General features: G+C 34.9%; 1 protein-coding gene across 1 annotated transcript; it reads left to right on the top strand.

Moving 5' to 3' along the window:
- On the top strand, positions 1 to 26,082 carry LOC134851388 (uncharacterized). Its single transcript, XM_063867448.1, has 3 exons — positions 1 to 525; positions 1,626 to 2,039; positions 24,062 to 26,082. The coding sequence occupies exons 1-3, from the start codon at positions 348 to 350 to the stop codon at positions 26,071 to 26,073; spliced, it is 2,604 nt and encodes an 867-aa protein (XP_063723518.1). The 5' UTR covers positions 1 to 347; the 3' UTR covers positions 26,074 to 26,082.
- Positions 26,083 to 27,318: the final 1,236 nt, after the last annotated feature.

Raw genomic sequence — 27,318 nt, forward strand, 5'->3', positions numbered from 1 at the left:
TTTTAAAGCGATACCCAGAAAGCAAAAATGAAAGTCAGTCTGGATATATCTCGAGTACCAGAACGGCAAGATACAACTTCACAAAAGACACAGTTCTATACGACAGCTTACCTCAGAAACATCCATACACGCCACCGTTTTCGCCTAAACAGCGTCCTTTACACTCACTCTTTCCTGATATACTCTCTAAAAAATCTCTTATTACTGAATGTATCGAACAAAACAAAGCTGTCGCTTTTATTGGCAAAAATCTACAAGAGAAGTCACTTGCGGTGCCCGAATTTATTCTGGAGCATGCAGCCTACCATAACCAAAACTGTCTAATCTTAGTTTGTAAATACGATGACATGTTGGCAGTTGAGGCGGCGCATCGTCTGGCGAATGAAAGAGGCGAGAAAGTGGGAGAAACAGTTGGCTACAAAGTGTCAAATGAAACAAATATCAAGCCGAGCACCTGTCTCATATTCTGCACGCCAATGGTTATTTTACACACGCTTGCAAACAGGTGCTCAAATCTCATATCGGGTAAGATTTCACATAAAGCACTTCATCTGTTTTAGATAGAAGACGGTTGATACCGGAGAGGTGAGTTATAATACAGCGTTTTTCGATAGTCTGTAGTAATTTGGGGACCTGCCATTGTTTTATTCTTTACAATGGCAGGTTTGCTGAATGTTTATTCGTCAGTCATGACAACAACGTCAGCAAAACATTATCAAAATATAGGCAAAGGTTCTTGTAACGGTAATATTTTGCTCGATTATAATTTTTTGTTCTACAGACCAGTTTTTAGGAATCTGCTTACGTTTGCGACTACAAGTGTTGCTATGCTAATTGAGCCATTTTTTTAACCACATGAATTTTTGTACTTCAATTGAATTTGGGCTGCAGAAATTAAGTGAATAGATAGAGATGTTGAGATAGAGCCGAAACTTCAATCGTTGCAAGGCGAAAGCTTTCATAACAAAGCAACCACTACTGAAGATGACTCTCGACTTGAACAGCCGTGCCTTTTTCGATGTAAAATTTTGCAACCCCCATGCTAAATCTTGCCCTAAAACTATATCTAACACCTACAAATATCATGAGTGTCAAAACATTAAAATACCAACGAAGAATTCTGGATGTGGAACACAGCAGCTTTGTTCCACTAATTTTTGCGTGTACTGGAGGAGCAGCACCAGGCTCTACAAAAACCGTCCAGAAACTAGCAGAGAAATTAAGCGAAAAACGGAACGAATCATACTCCGACACAATAAACTTTATAAGAACCAAAATAAGTTTTGCACTTCTGAGGAGTGCAATCCTCTGCCTCAGGGGGTGCAAAAAACTTAAAAATACTTACCACATAGACAATGCCATCAGTGCTATAATCGAGGAGGGTAGATTTTATTGACAATTCTCTGGATGCTTTAAAATCGACTTGATTTATTCATAAAATTCTGTCGATGTACTTATATAGCGTTGGTATGCCCCTATGCAACCTCCGCACGGACCGTTGCATGACGGAAGGGCCCATTTTAATTGACCTTTTTTAATGAGTCCAACCCTGTTAAGTGTACAACAAACTGATAAGAATAATGATGCTTGTGTTTTCGTACCTTTTTAATCGTACGATGTTTTAGGGTTGACTCATCTAATGTTAGATGACTTGCATCTGCGAAGCATGTACTTGGAAGTGGCTATGATCGAATTGAGGGAAATAGTGATTCGGTATCAGAATCTGAGGCTAATTTTGAATCTTCACCCGAACAACGCTACCTTCAGCGACTTCTTCGAAAGTAGATCCAGTCAACTGCAGTGTCAGTCTAAGTTCGTGAAGCATCTGTCGCTTGAAAACGAGGTCCAGCCGAGGTCACCCAAAGTAAGATACTTAGATGACATAATTGACATGTCGTTTTTCCACGCAAAGATGCAGCGTGCTCTCCTCACTGATGAAGATAAATTCAGTTTTGGATCTGCAAGGCAAGGTCAAGATGAGAGTAAGAAAAAGATACTGGATGACTTCATGAAGAAAGCGTATGTGGCTAAAACACCAGGTGATTCACATGCTAACAAAAAACGTGTATGTTAATGAGCGAAATGAAGTTCTTATATAGATGGTGTTTTTTTTCAGGGAAAAAGTCTGAAATGAATTCACGCTCACATGTGATTTTTGATTTCTTTTTAAGTTCATTTCATTTGATAAAAGGAAGGCAAATTAAGGTTTCTAATAACAACAGAACGTATGACATGGCGCTTAAAAACGTGAATGGCTTCATTTTTGAAATCTGATTTCAATTTTGAATCTCGCAGTGGAATAAAAAATCAACTCCTAACCCTGTTGTTTCTGTGAGTTAGTTTTCTGAAAAAAAAACTATAAATTACAAAATATTATTGGAATTATTAGTTTCTCTGAATTCATTAACTCTCGCGGCCATTGTGTTATGTTATCAGTACAATTTTTGCAATCCAACTCTTATAAAAAATTGCGCATTTTGCTTGCACTTTTTCCTCATAGTATTGGCAAATTAATAGCATATGCTCTTCTCTAGTTTTATCAGTATCTATCGTTTCGGTTCTTAAACAGTCGGAAGCATAGTTGTGTGGGTCAGACGGCTTGTGTTGTTGTCTAGCGCGGGGTCTGGTTATGCTTGTGTCTCCAGGTCTAGGAACTTCGCGGCATCGCGGGAGGGGTTTTGGGAACAGTTGAAAATGTGGCAAGTGTTTAAGAGCCGTCTATACCCGGAACGGAGTTGGAGAGCTTTCGGTGATTGTTTCTGGAGATGGATTGTTCTCAGGGGTCTATATTGGGTGGAGGGATACACCCAATGTTAGAGGATAGGGCTTCAGCAAGGAACATGGTTCTAGTTTCTTATGGTTGAGTTTTAGAATTGTCAGGGGGTTTTTGTTTAACGAGTAGCTCAGTGATTTCTTGTTTAAAGCAGTTCAGAATTGATGGAATTATTTGGCACGGGGGAAAGAGGTGAATGTGAAAAAAAAGGTGTTTTGATGGGAACGGTAAGAAGAAATAAAAAACTGACAAGTGAAAAGAGTGTGGGCGTTTTGGCTGCAAAGTTTCAGCTTCCTTGTGCAGGTGGGCAGTAGAACTCATGAGGATGGAACCAGTTATAACACGGAGGGCTTGATTTTAGGTAAACTGCAGGTGATGTTTTGAGGTGTTACTGCCAGCGTGTGAACATGCAGGAAAGGCTCAATCTAGTATGGGTCTAATGGGGGCTTTGTAAGGTTAAAGTAAGGGTTCTTTGGTTTGAACCCAGGTTAAACCTGCAAAGGCTTTCATGACTCGTATTCTGCGCCTGACCTTGTCAGCGGACTGTGTGCATTGAGCGGCAAAACTGAAAGTCGGATCGAAAGTAAAGATCAAAATTTTGGATTTTCTGCTCAGCGTGAGAGGCTTATTGTTCAAAAGTTCACTGGGTGCTTTATTGAAGTCTTTGCTGTAAGACGAAAAGAGTTACTGGTCTGAAAAATTAATTTTTGAGGAAAAGTACAGATTTTTAGGCAGCCTTTTAATTAGTTTGCTTTTTTGATATCAGAGTTTTAGGAGGAAGGGTAGAAATAGTCCCTATAAGACGTGAGGTGTACATTCTCTGAGGGGGTAGGGGCCGTCATAAATGAAAAAACTAAAAAAGAGCAGTTGATAGTACCGAACCGTATGGAACTCTGCTGTGAACAATTCTGTGGGGTTGACTGTTTGCGAAAGCAAGTAATGGCTTGACGCCCATTTAAATTGTTTTTGAGCTAGCGTACTAGGCCTCTTGGGAGCGGTTTGCCATGAACCAGTTCAACGAGTTTGCAATGACACACCATATCGAAAGCCTTTGAAAAGTATAGTCTAGCAGGTCTTGTGTGTAAGGGGGTCGATTCTGATTGAAGTCGTCTCTAACGTAAAATTCAAGGGTTTACAATGTAGTGAAAATAAAGTGAAAAGGGGGCAAACCGTGTTGACGCTTGGTGTTTATTAAAAATTGGATGCTTGAGTTTTCCTGGGATTTTAATTGCGGTGCAAAGAAGTGATGTTGGCCTGTGTGACGTTGACTGACACTTTTAAGTCTTTATCTAGTGTGGTCAAGGTTTTTTTCTAGTTTTTCCACATTTGATGGATTATGTTCTCAAACAGCGAGGAATTGTAAAGAAGTGTTAAATAGTGGCAGGCTACAGGATCGAAATCTTTCAAGTGAGTAATGAGTAAACCATCCGGGCCGAGTGCTCGGGAAGGTTTGCTGTCAGCAGTGGCTTGTTAAGTCTGTTGTGAGGTGAAAGTATGGCTATTAAAAAGAGAGAGCTTGGCGAGAGAGTTTATCCTCTCGAGACTCTAAATCCCAAAACACAGTTTATCACCCCACGACTCTCTAAACTCAAGTTAGACTCTAAACTTTGTTTTCCATAATTTAAAAACACTTAATCTACGAAAGAAGGCCTCTCCATCCCTATTCTGCAATTTATCAGTTGTGATCTACAACTGTTGCATTTTTTTTCTAGCTCCAAATTTTTGTTATCAATCTTATTCAGCTGTGAAATAGTGAAAAAATTGAATCCGAGAATCGCAAATTTGGCTCTATGTTAAAGAGATAATGTTTAAATTTTGTTGAGATTCTATCGTAATTAATGCTCATAAAGATTAAAGTGATAATATCTAAATGTTGTCGATATTATATTAATATCAATATGCATCTACTCATACGAGGTTATGCTCCAATCATTCATGACCTTTTCTCACATGAGAGACAATACAAAGTCCATAAAAAACAGTACATCAAGTTAAACCTCAAGTTTGTCAGTATATGTTGTACTCGACAACAGTTGCTTCTTCTCGAAATCTCTTAATCATAGTTCACATTTCGTTTCAGGAATTTTTTTGCAGGTATGAGTTTCGAGAAACAAATTATCTGTGAAGCTTACAGTAAATGATAAATGAGATTGATTTCGAATGACAAAGTTTGCGCTGCACAACAGGTATAAGAAAACCTCGAAGTTAGCAGTCAAATATGGCTTTTGATTGTTAATTATCAGTAGCGTGACCTTTTCTCAAACTGGGCTCAATGCATAGTGCAACATTGGCGTTACATCATCTATAGAATCTAATTTATCAATGCTTGTCGCCTACGAAAATTGTAGTTTTTTTTTCGTGATTTTCAAAGCATGATTCACGTTTTTTTTTGGGGAAACATTTTGTGTTGAATCAAATAATTGTTTCTTTTAGATACATAAATTGATTTTTTTCTCGGACAATTACGTTCTACAGGTTCATTTCATTTTCTCAAATGATGGACAATACTTAACCTAGAAAAGCCGTAAACCACCTGTAACCTCCAGTTCGTCATCAATGTTGTCCGATAGCTGCGCTGAAATAATGAATTAATTCTATTATCAAATTTCGACTTATGTTTGAAGAAATAATAGTTAAATCAGATCACCTGGGAGTCAACGAGCTGGGCGAATTGGCAATTTTTTCAATAACTTTGTTTTCCATAATTTAAAAACACTTATCTACGAAAGAAGGCCTCTCCATCCGTATTCTGCAGTTTATCAATTGTCGTGATCTAGAACTGCTGCAAATTTTTTGAGCTCCAAAATTTTGTTATCAATCTAATTCAGCTGTGAAATAGTGACAAAATTGAGTCCGAGAATCGCAAATTTGGCTCTATGTTAAAGAGATAATGTTTAAATTTTGTTGAGATTCTATCGTAATTAATGCTCAAAACGATTAAAGTGATAATGTCTAAATGTTGTTGATATTATATTAATATCAATCCGCATCTACTCATACGAAGTTATGCTCCAATCATTCATGACCTTTTCTCACATGAGAGACAATGCAAAGTCCATAAAAAACGGTACATCAACCTAAGCCTCAAGTTTTTCAGTGTATATAGTGCTCGACAACAGTTACTTCTCGAAATCTCTCCAAAAGTCAGGTATGAGTTTCGGGGAACAAATTATCTGTGAAGCTTACAGTAAATGATAAAAAGAATAGTTGAGATTGATTTCGAATGACAAGGTTTATGCCGCACAACAGGTATAAGAAAACCACTAATTTAGCAATCAAATACGGCTTTCGATTATTAATTATCAGTAGCGTGACCTTTTCTCAAACTGGAGTCAACATTGGCGTTACATCATCTATAGAATCTAATTTATCAATGCTTGTCGCCTACGAAAATTATAGTTTTTTTTTCGTGATTTTCAAAGCATGATTCACGTTTTTTTTGGGGAAACATTTTGTGTTGAATCAAATAATTGTTTCTTTTAGATACATAAATTGATTTTTTTCTCGGACAATTACGTTCTACAGGTTCATTTCATTTTCTCAAATGATGGACAATACTTAACCTAGAAAAGCCGTAAACCACCTGTAACCTCCAGTTCGTCATCAATGTTGTCCGATAGCTTCGCTGAAATAATGAATTAATTCTATTATCAAATTTCGACTTATGTTTGAAGAAATAATAGTTAAATCAGATCACCTGGGAGTCAACGAGCTGGGCGAATTGGCAATTTTTTCAATAACTTTGTTTTCCATAATTTAAAAACACTTATTTACGAAAGAAGGCCTCTCCATCCGTATTCTGCAGTTTATCAATTGTCGTGATCTAGAACTGCTGCAGGTTTTTTGAGCTCCAAAATTTTGTTATCAATCTAATTCAGCTGTGAAATAGTGACAAAACTGAGTCCGAGAATCGCAAATTTGGCTCTATGTTAAAGAGATAATGTTTAAATTTTGTTGAGATTCTATCGTAATTAATGCTCATAACGATTAAAGTGATAATGTCTAAATGTTGTTGATATTATATTAATATCAATCCGCATCTACTCATACGAAGTTATGCTCCAATCATTCATGACCTTTTCTCACATGAGAGACAATACAAAGTCCATAAAAAACGGTACATCAACCTAAGCCTCAAGTTTGTCAGTGTATATAGTGCTCGACAACAGTTACTTCTCGAAATCTCTCCAAAAGTCAGGTATGAGTTTCGGGGAACAAATTATCTGTGAAGCTTACAGTAAATGATAAAAAGAATAGTTGAGATTGATTTCGAATGACAGTTTGCGCTGCACAACAGGTATAAGAAAACCTCGAAGTTAGCAGTCAAATATGGCTTTTGATTGTTAATTATCAGTAGCGTGACCTTTTCTCAAACTGGGGTCAATGCATAGTGCAACATTGGCGTTACATCATCTATAGAATCTAATTTATCAATGCTTGTCGCCTACGAAAATTATAGTTTTTTTTTCGTGATTTTCAAAGCACGATTCACGTTTTTTTTGGGGAAACATTTTGTGTTGAATCAAATAATTGTTTCTTTTAGATACATAAATTGATTTTTTTCTCGGACAATTACGTTCTACAGGTTCATTTCATTTTCTCAAATGATGGACAATACTTAACCTAGAAAAGCCGTAAACCACCTGTAACCTCCAGTTCGTCATCAATGTTGTCCGATAGCTTCGCTGAAATAATGAATTAATTCTATTATCAAATTTCGACTTATGTTTGAAGAAATAATAGTTAAATCAGATCACCTGGGAGTCAACGAGCTGGGCGAATTGGCAATTTTTTCAATAACTTTGTTTTCCATAATTTAAAAACACTTATCTACGAAAGAAGGCCTCTCCATCCGTATTCTGCAGTTTATCAATTGTCGTGATCTAGAACTGCTGCAGGTTTTTTGAGCTCCAAAATTTTGTTATCAATCTAATTCAGCTGTGAAATAGTGACAAAATTGAGTCCGAGAATCGCAAATTTGGCTCTATGTTAAAGAGATAATGTTTAAATTTTGTTGAGATTCTATCGTAATTAATGCTCATAACGATTAAAGTGCTAATGTCTAAATGTTGTTGATATTATATTGATATCAATCCGCATATACTCATACGAAGTTATGCTCCAATCATTCATGACCTTTTCTCACATGAGAGACAATACAAAGTCCATAAAAAACGGTACATCAACCTAAGCCTCAAGTTTGTCAGTGTATATAGTGCTCGACAACAGTTACTTCTCGAAATCTCTCCAAAAGTCAGGTATGAGTTTCGGGGAACAAATTATCTGTGAAGCTTACAGTAAATGATAAAAAGAATAGTTGAGATTGATTTCGAATGACAAGGTTTATGCCGCACAACAGGTATAAGAAAACCACTAATTTAGCAATCAAATACGGCTTTCGATTATTAATTATCAGTAGCGTGACCTTTTCTCAAACTGGAGTCAACATTGGCGTTACATCATCTATAGAATCTAATTTATCAATGCTTGTCGCCTACGAAAATTATAGTTTTTTTTCGTGATTTTCAAAGCATGATTCACGTTTTTTTTTGGGGAAACATTTTGTGTTGAATCAAATAATTGTTTCTTTTAGATACATAAATTGATTTTTTTCTCGGACAATTACGTTCTACAGGTTCATTTCATTTTCTCAAATGATGGACAATACTTAACCTAGAAAAGCCGTAAACCACCTGTAACCTCCAGTTCGTCATCAATGTTGTCCGATAGCTGCGCTGAAATAATGAATTGATTCGATAATCAAATTTCGACTGATGTTTGAAGAAATAATAGTTAAATCAGATCACCTGGGAGTCAATGAGCTGGGCGAATTGGCAATTTTTTCAATAACTTTGTTTTCCATAATTTAAAAACACTTAATCTACGAAAGAAGGTCTCTCCATCCGTATTCTGCAATTTATCAATTGTCGTGATCGAGAACTGTTGCAGGTTTTTTGAGCTCCAAATTTGTGTTATCAATCTTATTCAGCTGTGAAATAGTGAAAAAATTGAGTCCGAGAATCGCAAGTTTGGCTCTATGTTGAAGAGATAATGTTTAGATTTTGTTGAGATTCCATCGTAATTAATGCTCATAAAGAATAAAGTGATAATATCTAAATGTTGTTGATATTATATTAGTATCAATACGCATCTACTCATACGAAATTATGCTCCAATCATTCATGACCTTTTCTCACATGAGAGACAATACAAAGTCCATAAAAAAACGGGACATCAAGTTAAGCTGTCAGTATACGTAGTACTCGACAACAGTTGCTTCTTCTCGAAATCTCTTAATCATAGTTCACATTTCTTTTCAGGAATTTCTTTTCAGGTATGAGTCCCGAGAAACAAATTATCTGTGAAGCTTACAGTAAATGATAAATAGAATATTTGAGATTGATTTCGAATGACAAAGTTTGCGCTGCACAACAGGTATAAGAAAACCTCGAAGTTAGCAGTCAAATATGGCTTTTGATTGTTAATTATCAGTAGCGTGACCTTTTCTCAAACTGGGGTCAATGCATAGTGCAACATTGGCGCTACATCATCTATAGAATCTAATTTATCAATGCTTGTCGCCTACGAAAATTATAGTTTTTTTTCGTGATTTTCAAAGCATGATTCACGTTTTTTTTGGGGAAACATTTTGTGTTGAATCATATAATTGTTTCTTTTAGATACATAAATTGATTTTTTTCTCGGACAGTTACGTTCTACAGGTTCATTTCATTTTCTCAAATGATGGACAATATTTAACCTAGAAAAGCCGTAAACCACCTGTAACCTCCAGTTCGTCATCAATGTTGTCCGATAGCTGCGCTGAAATAATGAATTGATTCTATTATCAAATTTCGACTGATGTTTGAAGAAATAATAGTTAAATCAGATCATCTGGGAGTCAACGAGCTGGGCGAATTGGCATTTTTTTCAATAACTTTGTTTTCCATAATTTAAAATTACTTAATCTACGAAAGAAGGCCTCTCCATCCGTTTTCTGCAATTTATCAGTTGTGATCTACAACTGTTGCATTTTTTTTCTAGCTCCAATTTTTTGTTATCAATCTTATTCAGCTGTGAAATAGTGAAAAAATTGAATCCGAGAATCGCAAATTTGGCTCTATGTTAAAGAGATAATGTTTAAATTTTGTTGAGATTCTATCGTAATGAATGCTCATAAAGATTAAAGTGATAATATCTAAATGTTGTCGATATTATATTAATATCAATATGCATCTACTCATACGAGGTTATGCTCCAATCATTCATGACCTTTTCTCACATGAGAGACAATACAAAGTCCATAAAAAAACAGTACATCAAGTTAAACCTCAAGTTTGTCAGTATATGTTGTACTCGACAACAGGTGCTTCTTCTCGAAATCTCTTAATCATAGTTCACATTTCGTTTCATGAATTTTTTTGCAGGTATGAGTTTCGAGAAACAAATTATCTGTGAAGCTTACAGTAAATGATAAATGAGATTGATTTCGAATGACAAAGTTTGCGCTGCATATCAGGTAAAAGAAAACCTCGAAGTTAGCTGTCAATTATGGCTTTTGATTGTTAATTATCAGTAGCGTGACCTTTTCTCAAACTGGAGTCAATGCATAGTGCAACATTGGCGTTACATCATCTATAGAATCCATTTTGTCAATGGTTGTCGCCTACGAAAGTTAAAGTTTTTTTTCAGGATTTTCCAAGCATGATTCACGTTTTTTCTGGGGGAAATATTTTCAGTTGAATCAAATAAATATTTCTTTTAGATACATTAATTGATTTTTTTTCCTGACAATACCGTTTGATGGCCAATACTTAACCTAAAAAAGCCGTAAACAATCTGTAACCTCAACTTCGTCATCGTTGTTGTCCGATAGCTGCGCTGAAATAATGAATTAAATATATTATCAAATTTCGAGTGATGTTGGAAGAAATAATAGTTAAATCGGATCATCTGGGAATCGACGAGCGTGGCGAATTTGCAATTTTTTCAGTAACTTTGTTTCCTATAATTTAAAAACACTAAATCTACGGAAAAGGTTTCTCCATCCGTACTCTGCATTTTATCAATTGTCGTGATATAGAACTGTTGCAGGTTTTTTGAGCTTCAAATTTTTGTTATCAATCTTATTCAGCTATGAAATAGTGAAAAAATTGAGTCCGAGAATTGCAAATTTGGCTTCATGTTAAAGAGATAATGTTTAAATTTTGTCGAGAGTCTATCGTAATTAATGCTCACAATGATTTAAGTGATAATATCTAAATGCTGTTGATAATATTTTAATATCAATAGGCATTTATTCATACGAAGTTTTAAGCTTCAGGAGTTGCACTTTTAAGTGAGTTGTGCTCCAATCGTTCATGAACTTTTCTCACATGAGAGACAAAACAAAGTCCACAATTTAAGCCTCAAGTTTGTCAGTATACGTAGTGCTAGACAACAGTTGCTTTTTCTCGAAACCTCTCAATCATAGTTCACATTTCTTTTCAGGAGTAAAGTTTTGAAAAGTCAGGTGTGAAATTTCTAGAAACAAATTATCTGTGAAGCTTACAGTATATGATAGATAAAATATTTGAGATTGAGTTCGATTGACAAAGTTAGCTACGCAGAAAGGATTAAGAAAACCACGAAACTAGCAATCAATTATAGAATTTGATTAATAATCAGCAATAGCGTGACCTTTTTTCCAAACTAGAGTCAATGCGTATTGCAACATTGGCGTTACCTCATCTATAGAATCCAATTTATCAATAATTGTCGCCTACAAAAATTAGAGCGTTTTTGAGGATTTTCAAAGCTTGATTCACGTTTTTTTTTGGGAAGCTTTTTCGTTTAATCAAATAATTATTTCTTTTAGATTCATAACTTGATTTTTATTCCGAGAATAATGTTCTACAGGTTCATCTCGCGCTCAAATAATGGACAATAGATAACCCTAAAAAAGCGTGAGTTCATCTGTAACCTCCAATTCGTCATGAATGTTGTCCAATAGCTGCGCTGCTTTTTAAAAGCTTCAAAGCATAGGTCACTTCCTGAAATAATGAAAAATTTTCATTATCATATTTAGGAATTATGTGGAAAGAATTAGAAGTTGAATCAGATCGTCTGGGAATCAATAAGCATGGCGAGTTTGCGTTTTTTCAATATTTTCGTTTTCTTTATTTTTACCTAAAAACGCATAATCTACAAAAAAGGGCCTCTATCCGTTTTCGCAATTTTTCAATTGTCGTGATCCAGAACTGTAACAGTTTTTAAGCTCCAAATTTTTGTTATCAATCTTATTCAGCTGTGAAATACTGAGAAAATTGAGTCTTACAATTGCAAATCAGTTGTTATGTTAAAAAGATAATGTTAAAGTTTTGTTCATATTCTATCGTAATCAATGCGCATAATGATTAAAGTCGTAACATCTAAATGTTGTTGATATTATATTGTTATCAATATGTATCTACTAATTAACAAGTTTTTTAAGCTTCGTGAGTTGCTTTTTTTAGTGATTTATGCTCCAATCATTCATGACCTTTTCTCACATGAGAGACAATGCATAGTCCACAAAAACGGTACATCAACTTAATCCTCAAGTTTGTCAGTGCATGTAGTGCTCGACAACAGTTGCTTTTCCTCAAAATCTCTAAACCATGATTCACATTCCTTTTCAGTAATGAAAATTTGAAAGTCAGGCGTGAAGTTTCCAGAAACAAATTATCTGTGAAGCTTACAGTGTATGATTGATAGAATAATTATGGTTGAGTTTGAATGAAAAAGTTTGCTCCGCACAACAGGTTCAAGAAAACCTCGAAGCTAGCAATCAAATATGGCATTTGATTTTTAATCATCAGTAGAGACCTTTTTTCAAACTGGAGTCAATGCATATGGCAACATGGGCGTTACTTCATTTAAAGAATTCAATTTATCAATGCTTGTCATCTACGAGAATCGTAGCTTTTTTCGTGATTTTCTAGCATGATGCAAGTGCTTATTCTTTTGGGAAATATTTTGCGTTTTGTTAAATAACTATTTCGTTTAGATTCATAATTCGTTTTTTTTCCTGAGAATACTGTTTCGCATGTTTTTCTCTTTTTGTCAAACGTTGGACAACATATAACCTAAAAAATTCCGTAATTCATCTGTAATCTCCAATTCGTCATCAATGCTGTCCAATACTTGCGCTTGTTTTCGAAAGCTTCAAAGCATAGGTCGTTTTCTGAAATAATGAAATAATTTTATTATCAAGTTCACTATTTATGTATGAAGAAAAAATACTTGAATCAGATCATCTGGGAATCAACAAGCATGACGAGTTTGAATTTTTCAATAACTTTTTTTTCTATATATTTTTTAAAAAGGCTTAAAATAAGAAAAGGGGCCTCTCTATCCGTATTCTGCAATTTTTCAATTGTCGTGATCCAGAACTGTAACAGTTTTTAAGCTCCAAATTATTGTTATCAATCTTATTCAGCTGTGAAATAATGAGAAAATTGAGTCTTAGAATTGCAAATCAGTCATTATGTAAAAACGATAATTTTAAAGTTTTGTTGATATTCTATCGTAATCAATGCGCATAATGATTTAAGTCGTAATATCTAAATGTTGTTGATATTATATTGTTATCAATACGTATCTATTAATCAACAAGCTTTTATAAGCTTCGTGACTTGCTCTTTTTAGTGATTTATGCTCCAATCATTCATGACCGTTTCTCACATGATCTAGAACTATAGCAGTTTTTAAGCTCCAAGTTTTGTTTATGAATCTTATTCAATTGTGAAGTAATGAAAAAATTGAGTCCTAGAATTGCAAATAAGGCGTTTTATTAAGTGATTGTGCTTAATTTTTGTTGATACTCTATCATAATCAATGCGCATTTTGATTAAAAAGATAATATCTAAATGTTGTTTGTACTATATTGTTATCAATACGCATCTATTCAATTCGAAGTCCTGTAAAGCCTCATGAGTTGCGCTTTCAAACGATTTTTGCTCCAATCTTTCATGAACTTTTCTCACATGAGAGACCCTACATAGTCGACAAAAGCGGTACATTAACTTTAGCCTCAATTTTTTCAGTGCATATAGAGCTCTCGACAACCGTTGCTTGTTCTCGAAATGTTCAAATCATGATTCACCTTTCTTTGCGGGAGTGAAATTTTGAAAAATTAGGTATGATTGAAATCAGGTGTTTTCCAGAAACAAATTAGCTGCGAAGTTTTCAGTACATGATACTTATTGAGAAATTTGTCAGTACATGTGGTGCTCGAGAACAGTTATTTTTTCTCAAAGTCTCTAAATCATTATTCACTTTTCTTTTCAGGAGTGAAATTTTGAAAAATCAGGTTAAGTTTCCACTAACAAATTATCTCTGAATTTAACAGTATATGATAGATATAGTTGAGATTGTGTTCGAGTGACAAAGTTTGCTTCGCGCAACAGGTTAAAGAAAATCTCGAAGCTAGCAAATAAATATGGCTTTTGATTATTAATCTTCAGTAGCGTGACTTTATTCAAACTGGAGGCAATGCATAGTCCAGCATTGGCGTTACATCATCTCTAGAATCCAATTTATCAATAGTTTTCGCCTACAAAATTGATAGCGTTTTTCGGGATTTTCAAAGCTTGGTTCACGTTCTTTTTAGGAAATCTTTTGCTTTTTATCAAATAATTTTGTCTTTCTCTCTCTACAGGTTCATCGCCTTGTCTTAATTGTTGGACGATACATAATCTTAAAAAAGCCGGAATTCTTCTGTAAACCCCAATTCGTCATCAATGTTGTCCAATAGTTGCGCTGGTTTTTGAAAGCTTCAACGCATAGGTCTTTTCTGAAATATTGAATCAAATTTACATTCATATTTACGTTTTATGTGTGAAAAATTAATATTGAATCAGATCATCTGGAGTCAACCATCATGGCGAGTTTGCATGTTTCAATATCCTTGTTTCCTATAATTTTTTTTTAAAAAACGCATAATTTACGAAAAGGGAACTCTCCATCCATATTCTGCATTTTATCAAATGTCGTGATCTAGAACTGTAGCAATTTTTAAGCTCCAAGTTATTGTTATCACTCTTAATCAGCTGTGACTTATTTGAAAAATTGCAGTTGTAAAATTTTAAATCAGGCGTTATGTTTAAGAGATAATATTTAAATTGTGTTGGTCTTAATCAATGCGCATATTGATTAAACTAATAATATCTAAATTTTGTTTGATATTATATTGTTATCATTACGCGTCTATTCAATACGAAGTTTTATTAAGCCTCTTGAGTTGCACTTATAAGTGGTTTTCGAATGATTTATCACCTTTTCTCACATGAGAATCAATACAGGTCCTGAAAAAAGTGGTACATCATATTTAGCCTCAAGTTGATTAGCTTTCGTAGTGCTCGACAATCGTCGCTATATCTCGAAAGCTTTGAAGCATGATTAATAATGTTGGTGTTATCAATACGCATCAGTTCAATATGAAAATTTATTCAGCCTCACGAGTTGCTTTTTAAGTGATTTATGCTCCAATGATTCATGACCTTTTCTTACATGAGAGACAATACATAGTACTTAAAAACGGTACACTATCTTTTGCCTCATGTTTATCAGTACTTGAAGTGCTCAATAACCGTTGCTTCTCTCGAAATCCCTTAAGCATGATTCACATTTCTTTTCAGGACTGAAGTTTTGAAAAAGAAAGGTTGTGAAGTTTTTTCCAGAATTAATTCAGCTGTGAGATTATCAGCTGACGATACTTTGTATAGTTGAGGTTGAATGGGAGTATACGCTTAATCAATTAACTTTCGATTGAATACTTAGTTTTTTTGAGCTTCTTAAATAGATTATGAGGATTGTGTTAATGGTTCTTGTTTCTTTTCACACATCAGCGACAATGAAAATGTACCAAAAACGATACTTTATCGGTAACCTTTAATACCTCAGCATATGTCTTGCACGTGAAGTTTGCTAATTTTTGAACGCCGTGAAGCCTCAAAGTATGATTATTTGTCTGATTCATCTGTGAAATAAAGAAATAGATTAAGTCGCAGAGTTGCAAATCTGTAAGAGTGAATAGTTTTGACTATCAGGTTTACAAACTTTGTGGTGTTTACGAAACTTAAGTTCAATCAGATTTCATGGAAATCAACAAGCATGATGAGTTTGCGTTTTTCAAATAAGTTCGTTTTCTTTAGAAATCTCATAATCTACAAAAAAGCGCTTCACCATCCGTATTCTGCAATTTATCAAGTGTCGTGATATCGACTGTAGCTGCTTGTGTTAACCTCCAATAGGTGATTATCAGTTTTATTCAGCTGTGAGATAAAGAATTGAATTGAATACTTAAAAATGTAGGGATTCTGTTATATTTCAAGCTTGTCTATTGATTTAGTTTGTGTTTCAAGAGTCTAAAGGTGTCAACTTTTCGTTATCATGAGTTTTGATTAGGTAACTTCTATAAATCTTGCGTTCTCACAAATTTGGGTCGTTTCTGACTGTTGCATATATATTTGCGGGCAACAGTTATATGCCCTGATGTTGTTGTTGTAGTAGATTGTGCCTCAAACAGTGCACTGTAATCAAATTAAGTCTCAGAGTTGCAAATCAGGGGTGATAGTTTTCAAATAATGTTGGTGTTATCAATACGTATCATTTCAATACGAAATTTTATTCAGCCTCAAAAGTTGTTCTTTGAAGTGATTAATGCTCCAATGATTCATGACCTTTTCTTACATGAGGGACAATACATAGTCTTTAAAAACGGTACAATATCTTTTGCCTCATGTTTTTCAGTCTTTGAAGTGCTCAATAACCGTTGCTTCTCTCGAAATCCCTTATGCATGATTCACATTGTTTTTCAGGACTGAAGTTTTGAAAAAAAGGTTGTGAAGTTTCCAGAAACAATTCGGCTGTGAATTTATCAGCTGACGATACTTTGTATAGTTGAGGTTGAATGGTAGTATACGCTTAATCAATTAACTTTCGATTGAATACTTAGTTTTTTTGACTTCTTAAATAGATTATGAGGATTGTGTTAATGGTTCTTGTTTCTTTTCACACATCAGCGACAATGAAAATATACCAAAAACGATACTTTATCAGTAACCTTTAATACCTCAGCATGTGTCTTGCTCGTGAAGTTTGCTGATTTTTGAACGACGTGAAGCCTCAAAGTATGGTTATTAGTCTGATTCATCTGTGAAATAAAGAAATAGATTAAGTCGCAGAGTTGCAAATCTGGAAGAGTGAATAGTTTTGACTATCAAATTTAAAAACTTAGTGGTGTTTACGAAACTTAAGTTCAATCAGATTTCATGAAAATCAACAAGCATGATGAGTTTGCGTTTTTCAAATAAGTTAGTTTTCTTTAGAAATCTAGAAGTGTCGTAATATAGAACTGTAGCAGCTTGTGTTAACCTCCAATTGGTGATTATCAGTTTTATTCAGCTGTGAAATAAAGAATTGAATTGTATACTCAAAAATGCAGGGATTCTCTTATTTTTCAAGCTTGTCTATTGAATTAGTTTGTGTTTCAAGAGTCTAAAGGTGTCAATTTTTCGTTATCATTAGTTTGATTAGGTAACTTCTATTTTTCAAGCTTCTCTCTTATTTTTATTATTTCAGGATTCTCTTATTTTTCAAGCTTGTCTATTGAATTAGTTTGTGTTTCAAGAGTCTAAAGGTGTCAATTTTTCGTTATCATTAGTTTGATTAGGTAACTTCTATGAATCTTGCATTCTCACAAATTTGGTTCGTTTCTGATTGTTGCCTATATATTCGCGGGCAACATTAATATGCCCTGATGTTGTTGTTGTAGTAGATTGTGCCTCAAACAGTGCACTGTAATCAAATTAAGTCTCAGAGTTGCAAATCAGGGATGATTGTTTTCAAATAATGTTTGTGTTATCAATACGTATCATTTCAATACGAAATTTTATTCAGCCTCACAAGTTGTTCTTTGGAGTGATTAATGCTCCAATGATTCATGACCTTTTCTTACATGAGAGACAATACATAGTCCTTGAAAACGGTACAATATCTTTTGCCTCATGTTTATCAGTACTTGAAGTGCTCAATAAACGTTGCTTCTCTCGAAATGTCTTAAGCATGTTTCACTTTTTTTTTCAAGACTGAAGTTTAAAAAAAAAGTTGTGAAGTTTCCAGAAACACTTCAGCTGTGATTTTTTCAGTTGATGATACTTTGTACAGTTGAGGTTGAATGGGAGTATACGCTTAATTAATTTACTTTCGATTGAATAGTTAGTTTTTTTGAGCTTCATAAATAGATTATGAGGATTGTTTTAATGGTTCTTGTTTCTTTTCACACATAAGCGACAATGAAAATACATCAAAAGCGATACTTTATCTGTAACGTTTAATACCTCAGCATATGTCTTGCACGTGAAGTTCGCTAATTTTTGAGCGCCGTGAAACCTCAAAGTATGGTTATTAGTCTGATTCATCTGTGAAATAAAGAAATAGATAAAGTCGCAGAGTTACAAATCTGGAAGAGTGAATAGTTTTGACTATCAGGTTTACAAACTTTGTGGTGTTTACGAAACTTAAGTTCAATCAGATTTCATGGAAATCAACAAGCATGATGAGTTTGCGTTTTTCAAATAAATTAGTTTTCTTTAGAAAACTCATTATCTACAAAAAAGCACTTCATCATCCGTATTCTGCAATTTATCAAGTGTTGTGATATAGAATTGTGGCAGCTTGTGTTCACCTCCAATTGGTGATTATCAGTTTTATTCAGCTGTGAAATAAAGAATTGAATTGTATACTTAAAAATGTAGGGATTCTGTTATTTTTCAAGCTTGTCTATTGAATTAGTTTGTGTTTCAAGAGTCTAAAGGTGTCAATTTTTCGTTATCATTAGTTTGATTAGGTAACTTCTATGAATCTTGCATTCTCACAAATTTGGTTCGTTTCTGATTGTTGCCTATATATTCGCGGGCAACATTTATATGCCCTGATGTTGTTGTTGTAGTAGATTGTGCCTCAAACAGTGCACTGTAATCAAATTAAGTCTCAGAGTTGCAAATCAGGGGTGATAGTTTTCAAATAATGTTTGTGTTATCAATACGTATCATTTCAATACGAAATTTTATTCAGCCTCACAAGTGGTTCTTTGAAGTGATTAATGCTCCAATGATTCATGACCTTTTCTTACATGAGAGACAATACATAGTCCTTAAAAACGGTACAATATCTTTTGCCTCATGTTTATCAGTACTTGAAGTGCTCAATAAACGTTGCTTCTCTCGAAATGTCTTAAGCTTGATTCACTTTTTTTTTTCAAGACTGAAGTTTAAAAAAAAAAGTTGTGAAGTTTCCAGAAACACTTCAGCTGTGATTTTTTCAGTTGATGATACTTTGTATAGCTGAGGTTGAATGGGAGTATACGCTTAATTAATTTACTTTCGATTGAATAGTTAGTTTTTTTGAGCTTCATAAATAGATTATGAGGATTGTTTTAATGGTTCTTGTTTCTTTTCACACATAAGCGACAATGAAATTACATCAAAAACGATACTTTATCTGCAACCTTTAATACCTCAGCATATGTCTTGCACGTGAATTTTGCTAATTTTTGAACGCCGTGAAGCCTCAAAGTTTGGTTTTTAGTCTGATTCATCTGTGAAATAAAGAAATAGATAAAGTCGCAGAGTTACAAATCTGGAAGAGTGAATAGTTTTGACTATCAGGTTTACAAACTTTGTGGTGTTTACGAAACTTAAGTTCAATCAGATTTCATGGAAATCAACAAGCATGATGAGTTTGCGTTTTTCAAATAAATTAGTTTTCTTTAGAAAACTCATAATCTACAAAAAAGCACTTCATCATCCGTATTCTGCAATTTATCAAGTGTTGTGATATAGAATTGTGGCAGCTTGTGTTAACCTCCAATTGGTGATTATCAGTTTTATTCAGCTGTGAAATAAAGACTTGAATTGTATACTTAAAAATGTAGGGATTCTGTTATTTTTCAAGCTTGTCTATTGAATTAGTTTGTGTTTCAAGAGTCTAAAGGTGTCAATTTTTCGTTATCATTAGTTTGATTAGGTAACTTCTATGAATCTTGCATTCTCACAAATTTGGTTCGTTTCTGATTTTTGCCTATATATTCGCGGGCAACATTTATATGCCCTGATGTTGTTGTTGTAGTAGATTGTGCCTCAAACAGTGCACTGTAATCAAATTAAGTCTCAGAGTTGCAAATCAAGGGTGATAGTTTTCAAATAATGTTGGTGTTATCAATACGTATCATTTCAATACGAAATTTTATTCAGCCTCACAAGTTGTTCTTTTAAGTGATTTATGCTCCAATGATTCATGACCTTTTCTTACATGAGAGACAATACATAGTCCTTAAAAACAGTACACTATCTTTTGCCTCATGTTTATCAGTACTTGAAGTGCTCAATAAACGTTGCTTCTCTCGAAATGTCTTAAGCATGATTCACTTTTTTTTAAGACTGAAGTTTTAAAAAAAAAGTTGTGAAGTTTCCAGAAACACTTCAGCTGTGAATTTTTCAGTTGATGATACTTTGTATAGTTGAGGTTGAATGGGAGTATACGCTTACTTAATTTACTTTCGATTGAATAGTTAGTTTTCTTGAGCTTCATAAATAGATTATGAGGATTGTTTTAATGGTTCTTGTTTCTTTTCACACATAAGCGACAATGAAAATACATCAAAAGCGATACTTTATCTGTAACGTTTAATACCTCAGCATATGTCTTGCACGTGAAGTTCGCTAATTTTTGAGCGCCGTGAAGCCTCAAAGTATGGTTATTAGTCTGATTCATCTGTGAAATAAAGAAAAAGATAAAGTCGCAGAGTTGCAAATCTGGAAGAGTGAATAGTTTTGACTATCAAATATACAAACTTTGTGGTGTTTACGAAACTTAAGTTCAATCAGATTTCATGGAAATCAACAAGCATGATGAGTTTGCGTTTTTCAAATAAGTTAGTTTTCTTTAGAAAACTCATAATCTATAAAAAAGCACTTCATCATCCGTATTATGCAATTTATCAAGTGTTGCGATATACAATTGTGGCAGCTTGTGTTAACCTCCAATTGGTGATTATCAGTTTTATTCAGCTGTGAAATAAAGAATTGAATTGTATACTTAAAAATGTAGGGATTCTGTTATTTTTCAAGCTTGTCTATTGAATTAGTTTTTGTTTCAAGAGTCTAAAGGTGTGGTGTCAATTTTTCGTTATCATTAGTTTGATTAGGTAACTTCTATGAATCTTGCATTCTCACAAATTTGGTTCGTTTCTGATTGTTGCCTATATATTCGCGGGCAACATTTATATGCCCTGATGTTGTTGTTGTAGTAGATTGTGCCTCAAACAGTGCACTGTAATCAAATTAAGTCTCAGAGTTGCAAATCAGGGGTGATAGTTTTCAAATAATGTTGGTGTTATCAATACGTATCGTTTCAATACGAAATTTTATTCAGCCTCACAAGTTGTTCTTTTAAGTGATTTATGCTCCAATGATTCATGACCTTTTCTCAATGAGAGACAATACTTAGTCCTTAAAAACGGTACACTATCTTTTGCCCCAAGTTTTTCAGTACTTGAAGTGCTCAATAAACGTTGCTTCTCTCGAAATCTCTCAAGCATGATTCACTTTTTTTCAAGACTGAAGTTTTGAAAAAAAAGTTGTGAAGTTTCCAGAAACACTTCAGCTGTGAATGTTTCAGTTGATGATACTTTGTATAGTTGAGGTTGAATGGGAGTATACGCTTAATTAATTTACTTTCGATTGAACAGTTAGTTTTTTTGAGCTTCATAAATAGATTATGAGGATTGTTTTAATGGTTCTTGTTTCTTTTAACACATAAGCGACAATGAAAATACATCAAAAACGATCTGTAACCTTCAATACCTCAGCATATGTCTTGCCCGTGAAGTTTGCTAATTTTTGAACGCCGTGAAGCCTCAAAGTATGATTATTTGTCTGATTCATCTGTGAAATAAAGAAATAGATAAAGTCGCAAAGTTGCAAATCTGGAAGAGTGAATAGTTTTAACTATCAAATTTACAAACTTTGTGGTGTTTAAGAAACTTAAGTTCAATCAGATTTCATGGAAATCAACAAGCATTATGAGTTTGAGTTTTTCAAATAAGTTCGTTTTCTTTAGAAATCTCATAATCTACAAGAAAGCACTTCACCATCCGTATTCTGCAATTTATCAAGTGTCGTGATATCGACTGTAGCTGCTTGTGTTAACCTCCAATAGGTGATTATCAGTTTTATTCAGCTGTGAAATAAAGAATTGAATTGTATACTTAAAAATGTAGGGATTCTCTTATTTTTCAAGCTTGTCTATTGAATTAGTTTGTGTTTCAAGAGTCTAAAGGTGTCAATTTTTCTTTATCATTAGTTTGATTAGGTAACTTCTATAAATCTTGCGTTCTCACAAATTTGGGTCGTTTCTGACTGTTGCATATATATTTGCGGGCAACATTTATATGCCCTGATGTTGTTGTTGTAGTAGATAGTGCCTCAAACAGTGCACTGTAATCAAATTAAGTCTCAGAGTTGCTAATCAGGCGTGATAGTTTTCAAATAATGTTGGTGTTATCAATACGTATCAATTCAATACGAAATTTTAATCAGCCTCACAAGTTGCTCTTTTAAGTGATTTATGCTCCAATGATTCATGACCTTTTCTTACATGAGAGACAATACACAGTCCTTAAAAGATGTACTCTATCTTTTGCCTCATGTTTATCAGTACTTGAAGTGCTCAATAACCGTTGCTTCTCTCGAAATCTCCTAAGCATGAGTGATTAAGTTCCGTGATCAAGTCCTTTTTTGCCGTGATTAATTTCGAATAATTCCTTACTTTCTTTGACATGGGAGACAATACTTGATCCACAAAATAGCTGTACTTTGTCTAGAAGCGCCAGTTCTTCAACATGTGTTGTCTGATAGCCGCCGCTGGTGTTGAAAAGCTTTAACGCATCAGTTACATTCTTTTTTCACGTCTAGAATAAAAAAATAGTTTTCTTAAATCAAAATTACGATTTACGAAGTTTTAATGAAATTGTAGTTTAATCCGATTATCTGGAGTCGACAAGCTTGATGAGTTAGCTTTTTTTTTCAATTATTTTAATTTCTTCAGTTTCATTAGAGCTGTTCTTAAGCTACAAAGTATGGTTATTAGTCTGATTCAGCTGTGAAATAATTAAGTAGATTAAGTCCCAGAGTTGCAAATCAGGCGTGATGATAAAGAAAGTATTTAAATATTGTTTTTTTTAATCAATACGCATAATAATTGAAAAGAGAAAATCTAAATATTGTTTTTATGTTTTCGTTATCAATATGCATTTGTTCAATACTTGAGTTGCACTTTTTTCCGAATAAGATCTTTCTCACATGAGAAGCAATACACATTCCATAAAAAGCGGTACATCATCTTTAGCCTCAAATTGATCAGTTTATTTTGTGCTCGACAACCGTCGCGATTTCTCGAAAGCTTCAAAGCATGATTAACATTTTTTTTTGAGTGAGTTTTAGAAAATCAGGTGTGAAGTTTCAGTAACGAATCAGGTGTGAAGGTTCCAGTTCATGATCGTTAGAAAATAGTTGAGCTTGAGTGAGAGTCTATACGCAAAATGATTTTCCCTTACATTTGCTCATTTCTTTTGAGCTTCCTTCATAGGTTTTTTATGCGGAATTTTCAATGGTTCTTGTTTTTTTCCCCAAACGAGAGACAATGATAGTTTACAAAAACGATAATATTATCTGTAACTTTCAATACCTCAGCACATGTCGTACTTAATAAATTTCGCTTTTTCAAAAAAGATGTAAAGCAGTTCAAGTTATAAATTAATTTTAGACATTAAAGTGTTTCAATTCTGCCTTGAATTTTTTTACGAAATGATATTTAAATGCAGCTGAGATTACGTGGGAATCAATAAGCAAATTAAATTCCCCTTCGAATACAAAATTTCATTACGCTTCATAGGTTGCGGTTTTGGGCGTGATTATGTTCAAATTATTCATGACCTTTTTTCAATAGGAGACAATACATGATCGACAAAAAAGCGGTGCATCACGGTAGCCCCCAGTTTATCAGTAACTTCGTTTACGACAACCTTCGCTTTTTCGAATGGATGAAATTCATGATTCACGAGCTCGTTCGGTAAATTTTTCTGCAGATTCATTATCCGATTCTGAATTTAGTTCTGGTTGATTCACCCTATTATATTGATTGAATTGAAGTATAATTCAAATTATTAGCTAGTTAGTGTCTTTAGCTGACTGGTTTTTGTTTTAGAGGAAATCAACAAACTTTGGGCTTACATGCAACCCTTTTTGACCAAAGAAAACGTCAACCAAGCGTCTACTGAATCATCCTGTATGACATACCTGATGATGGCGGCTGCCTATGACAATGGAGAACTGGTGAAGCTACTTCTGGAAAACGGAGCAGATATCAGAGTCTCTACTAACTACGGCTGGACTGCTCTAGACTGGGCTTGTAAAAATGGAGCATTGAATGCTCTAGCACATCTAGAGAATAAACTACCTTGTGAGCCGCGAGCATCTACAACTGATATCGAACTAGTTGAAAAGAAATCGGATATGGAACCCGAACAAAAACGAAAGCTTTGCTCATATCTCTGTGCCCAAAATGAGACCTCAATTGATCATAAAGGTATCGCTTTAATAATCAATAACGAGATTATAACTCGGTATGTTGAGAAGATCTTGGTGTTCATACCGGGAATCGATGATGTGTTCAACATCCTTGATCTACTAGAGACAAGTGATGCGAGAGATGAAATTCAAAACACATTTACAATCATTATGCTCCACGATAACTACGATCAATCTCAGTTTATGGACTACTTTAACGCGGCCATTAACAAAAAGGGAAAGAAACTGTTCTTCAGTATTGGGACTTATGAATTTAACATAATGATGACGGCTATTGATGTTGTAATAGATAGCGGTAAAGATCGAAGTGTGGTTTTTGATCATTTGAATAACAGAAGTCAAGTGGAAGATTGTTGGATTTCGAAAAATAGCGCGGAACAACGAAGCTCATTGTCAACTTCTGCAGGAGCGAAGGCGTATCGAATGTACACGAAAACACGCCACGATAGTTTCCGACCAGATCGGGTGTCTGAAATAGTCCGGAGGCCCCTAGACAATCTATGTCTCTGGATCCGAATGCTGGCTCCTGAAGGCCATGAAATTGACGAATACTTTAGCCATGCATATGAACAGCCGAGACCTTTTTCAGTTAAAGTAGCTGTGACCATTCTACAGTGCTTAGAGGCTCTGAATAATGAAAAGGAAATTACAGAACTGGGCTTTATGATGCTGAACATTCCAATTAACCCAAAGCTAGCAAAGTTAGTCCTGTATGGTCTAGCATATCGTTGCTTAGATCCCGTATTGACTATAGCGTCAGCTTTGCTAGTTGAGAATATGATTATAAAGTCAAATCATAAGCCAAGAAGAAACAAAATTTTGAGCAAGAAAAATCAGTTGTCACATCAGTCGTATAGTGACCACGGGTCTTACTTGAAAGCTTTTTTGTCCTGGTTGAAAAATAAGGAAAAGGAGAACGGAGGGAATGTTGATTTGTCCGTTTTGAATTACGGTCAATGTGAAATGGCTTATTTGATGAAGGAAAAAATCACTAGCTATTTAAAAAGATTCGAACACTTCAAGTCGATGTACTTCAACCATGAATGGAACAAGGAATTCAACACTTTTTCAGACAACTTCTCCATGATTCGTGCCGTTCTTTGTGCCACCTTCTTTCCAAATGTTCTCCAATGCGACTGGAACAATCAATGTATTGTTTCACTGAATGAGTCGCATATATCTATTGACAAGCACAGTATATTACACGATCTCATCAGTAAGAAAATGCATGTGAAGCAAGATACGAACACGGCTTTCCCTTCGAATTGGATAATTTATTCGGATTCTAAGAAGATATCGAAAACGGCAAATGAAGTCAGTGATTTGTCAATTGTTTCAACACTTGCTGTAGTGTTGTTTAGTGATTCCTTGTTAGCTAACTGTAAGATATTGGAGGCGCCTAGCTCTGAGAAACAAAGAGGCTCAGTCTGGGATAACGCTTGTGTGCTTGCGGTGTCGGAACACATTAAGTTCATTCAGTTCAAAACGAACAGACGAGACGCCGAGTTGATCCTGACGCTGCGACGTCGGCTGCATTCGCTAGTCAGTCGCCAGTTCAAGATCAATGCCGAAATTCTGAATGGAGATTTGGAGGCGTTGCAATGTGTGGCTAATGTCATGAAAGAGTAGGATAAAACGCTTGGCTTGAAGTTGATTTCGGGCTGTTCTCAGAGATCTAGAAGTGGGAATATTCCTCCTGTTGTCGGCTATAGGGCTTTCATTCCATCGATGAGAGCTAAGTTGCGCTGTGATTTTTGCGATCATCAGGATATGAATGGAGCGGCAGGCGTTGACTTTTCGCTCTCAAAAGGACAGTCGAGTAGTTGTCTTCGGCAGAAATGTCTGCAGAAAGAGAAAGAATGTCGGCGAAAAGAAGAACTGAGAGACTTGGAGTTGAAGAGTAAAAGCAATATGCATCCGAATCGCATGACCTCTTCTAGAAATGAGAACCAGGGAGGAGGTTTGCTCGGCCGCATTCCCAACGTAAATATTGGAGGAGAAGGACTTTTTGACGACCAACACTCGAGAAATCTGGTCGCTGGTCGGCTTGGAAAGTATCCATTTCCTACGCATGCCATACATATCCAGCAATACAATAGTCTATTGTTGCAAGGTGCGGCTGGAATAAGTAACAATGTCTACAAAAATCCCTACTCCAAAAAGAAAAACGATAACTTTGAGTGTCTGATTCAAACAGCGGGAACCTCGAAGAGTCCTGCAACATGCTCTGCTGCTGTGTCTAGTGTTGCAAACAACCCTTTCTCTTCAAATGATGTTTCAGTGACTAGTGCTTGCAAGGCTATCATGTCGCATGCTGCAGATAATAACGTTATAATTAGTTCGGAAGCAAATTTTAATGCGAGTAAGTTTTCGCTTGCTAATGGGGGTTCGCCATTGATGCAACCGTTGCAGCAAACAAGTGCATGTTCAAATAAGTCTAGATCTAATTCAACGGAACAGGTTTCGAGTAAAAATAAGGCGCCCAAAAAGATGTCAGACGAGTACACTTTTCCTCCAGGCACCGGACGTCCCTGGAGGGATCTGAGAAGCATCGAGGAGATGCCTTGGAACCAAGTGGAGGAAAGTTGGCTCTGGTTTGGAAAAACTTGGAAGCGATTCTCTAGTGAGAGGAGGGCTTGGCCACAGCAGAGCGACTGTCTCTGGATTGATGGAAGTACCAATGATTTATACAACGAGAACTTGATTTCATACCGTTGATTTCAACGAGAACTCAGAGGATTTGGCGATGTTTGGGTCTGACAAAAGTGGTCCGAATCTGCACGTGTACTAATGAAATTCGACGATGAGCTTGAAATAAAATGAAAAAGATAAATGAACTGACACATTTGATGTTAATTACTGCAAATTATTTGT

The sequence above is a fragment of the Symsagittifera roscoffensis genome, chromosome 7 (genome assembly GCF_963678635.1).
Source record: "Symsagittifera roscoffensis chromosome 7, txSymRosc1.1, whole genome shotgun sequence".
Taxonomy (NCBI): Eukaryota; Metazoa; Xenacoelomorpha; order Acoela; family Convolutidae; genus Symsagittifera; species Symsagittifera roscoffensis.